Source organism: Miscanthus floridulus, unplaced genomic scaffold (genome assembly GCF_019320115.1).
Source record: "Miscanthus floridulus cultivar M001 unplaced genomic scaffold, ASM1932011v1 fs_374_3, whole genome shotgun sequence".
Classification (NCBI taxonomy): domain Eukaryota; kingdom Viridiplantae; phylum Streptophyta; class Magnoliopsida; order Poales; family Poaceae; genus Miscanthus; species Miscanthus floridulus.
The window spans coordinates 1-2,044 of record NW_027096673.1 but is presented as its reverse complement, the minus strand read 5'-3'; the positions used below and the strand labels follow the sequence as shown (position 1 = coordinate 2,044).

The following is a 2,044-nucleotide window of genomic DNA, read 5'->3' as shown; positions in this document are numbered from 1 at the left end:
TGTGGTAGCTACCCGGCCGCCAAAATGTCAAAGCAGCTCTATCTTCATTCTGCACTGGCAGACACTGTCTACTTCGGGATATCACAGGACCACGCCGAGTCGCCGAAACATTTTGGGCGCGCAGATGAAAGCAAGCGCATGTACGCACAGGCACCCAGCCGATGCCCTCCACCTCAATCCCCGCGAATCTATCTTTTGCGCACAGATAAAAGGAGGTGCATGCATGCACAGACACCCCGCGAGACCCACCATGCATTTTCCTGTCGTACTTAATTTAACGCTGCCAATGAACACTGGAGCCACCACTCGTGGCAGGAAAACGACGGCTCATGCTGTTTCTCTAGATCGGCTTTGCTAGTAAAGTATTCGTTTTTTTTATAATGGGCAACCGATTCATTGATATGGAAAGTTTTTTTGCGTCATACTAAAACTTGGGCCTGTTTTGTTCTTGACCCAAAAAGCCTAGGCCAATTCATGGTCAATGCTAAAACGAGGCTTGTCAGTTGATGGTTGGTTAATGACAAGCTAAATTCACTGTGGTGTCAAATCTTGGATAAGAAATGATATTTGGATTGTTTTCCTATTTTCTTCTTTACCCCACTTTTACCAGGTTTTCTCTCTCCTATTCTTTGGCACAGAACTTTATTAACGAATTGTTAATTAAACACTGTGCGTTTACAGGGTAGGATGAAATGCCAAGATAACATGTTCTCCAGTGTATCTGTGAAACTAGTGGAGTCACGATGAAGTTTGAATTGTGGTATGAGTGAGCTCGATGGCCAACCATTCAACCCGTGATCCCAGCTTTACTTCTGTGGGAAGTTTCACTACCGTAGTGTAGTTCGGCTTGCCCAGGAATCCTCTGTAACTTGTACTTAAACACCTTGGAGCCTGATTGGCCTTCTCTCCAGCAATCCACAACGTTATATAGCCCATCATATGTGAACATTGGGGTTTCTCCGTTCAGACCTTTAAATCTGTGAATCACTCGGACAGGAGTTTTGGTTTGGATGCAATTCTTCAAGGCTAGGTTACCCTTCTCAAGCTTTTGATCCCCCACACCCTTCTTACCAGAAATCTTTCCTCCAGAACCGGTGTATACCAATTCACCAGACCTCGACAGCTGATCAGGATAACCTCCAGAAGCAACGACACTAATTGCGATAAGCACATTATATTTATCTCTTGTGGTGTCTATGCCTCCCTGGTATGGGCGGTGGAGACCCAACAATGTTCAACTCGACTCTCTGGAGAAACTCATCACCAACTTCAATTCCAAGCACGTTTCCAACAATAGGCCCATGCTGGGTAAATCGTGGCGTTTTCTTGATTAGATCAGCAGCTGCAAGGTCAGTTCTATTACTAGGTAACTTCAATGACTGTTGTTTCACTGCTCGTATTATAGCCCTGCGTATAAACTCGAACCTCCCGCGCATCATCTTGACCTTGCTCCTAGCATCCACATTCTGGACACCATATTTTTCTTCATGAGGAGCTAGTGCCTTCAGAATGTCATCTTCCACGTTAGATGGCAGCATAGATTTCTGTTTTACATTTCCCTTCTTCTTGGGACCAAAGGAGTTCCTACTTGTGTCAGCAGCCTCTCTATCTGTCCGGAGGCACTTCTCAGATGTGGGAGCCTGCACAGCTTGATGTTTGGCAAACCCAGCAGTGTCCTCAGATCCATTCGTGGTCACACACTTTCCATGCTCAATCTCCTTCACCTTGATCTTGGAAAAGGGTATAGGATGAGAGCCCGGAGCAGATTTCTGAATCCATTTGGCAGGCCTAACTTCCTTTCGAGGTGCTGACATGACCATATCTCTCCTCATAGCACCTTGGCCAGACGCTCCTGGTGCAACACCAGAAAATGCTCTGCCCATCTTAGCACTGACCATACGTTCTTTGGAAGGACCTTCAGACAATGATTGAGCAAGAGCATTGGAGGAACTCCCAGCAGATTTGATCACCACCTCGATATCTTTCGCAACCACACATGATGGTCTCTTCTTCTGACTTTGCAAATTGATTCCCGGAACAGAAG

At 46.0% G+C, this 2,044-nt stretch overlaps 1 protein-coding gene across 1 annotated transcript; it reads right to left on the bottom strand.

Annotated features, from left to right (window-relative positions):
• Positions 1-787: 787 nt before the first annotated feature.
• LOC136531578 (YDG domain-containing protein At5g47150-like) lies at positions 788-2,039 on the bottom strand (the record flags this gene model as incomplete). Its single annotated transcript, XM_066524227.1, is given in 2 exon segments — positions 788-1,225; positions 1,227-2,039. Coding segments are annotated over 2 exon segments (1,251 nt in total), but the record flags the coding sequence as incomplete, so codon positions are not given.
• Positions 2,040-2,044: the final 5 nt, after the last annotated feature.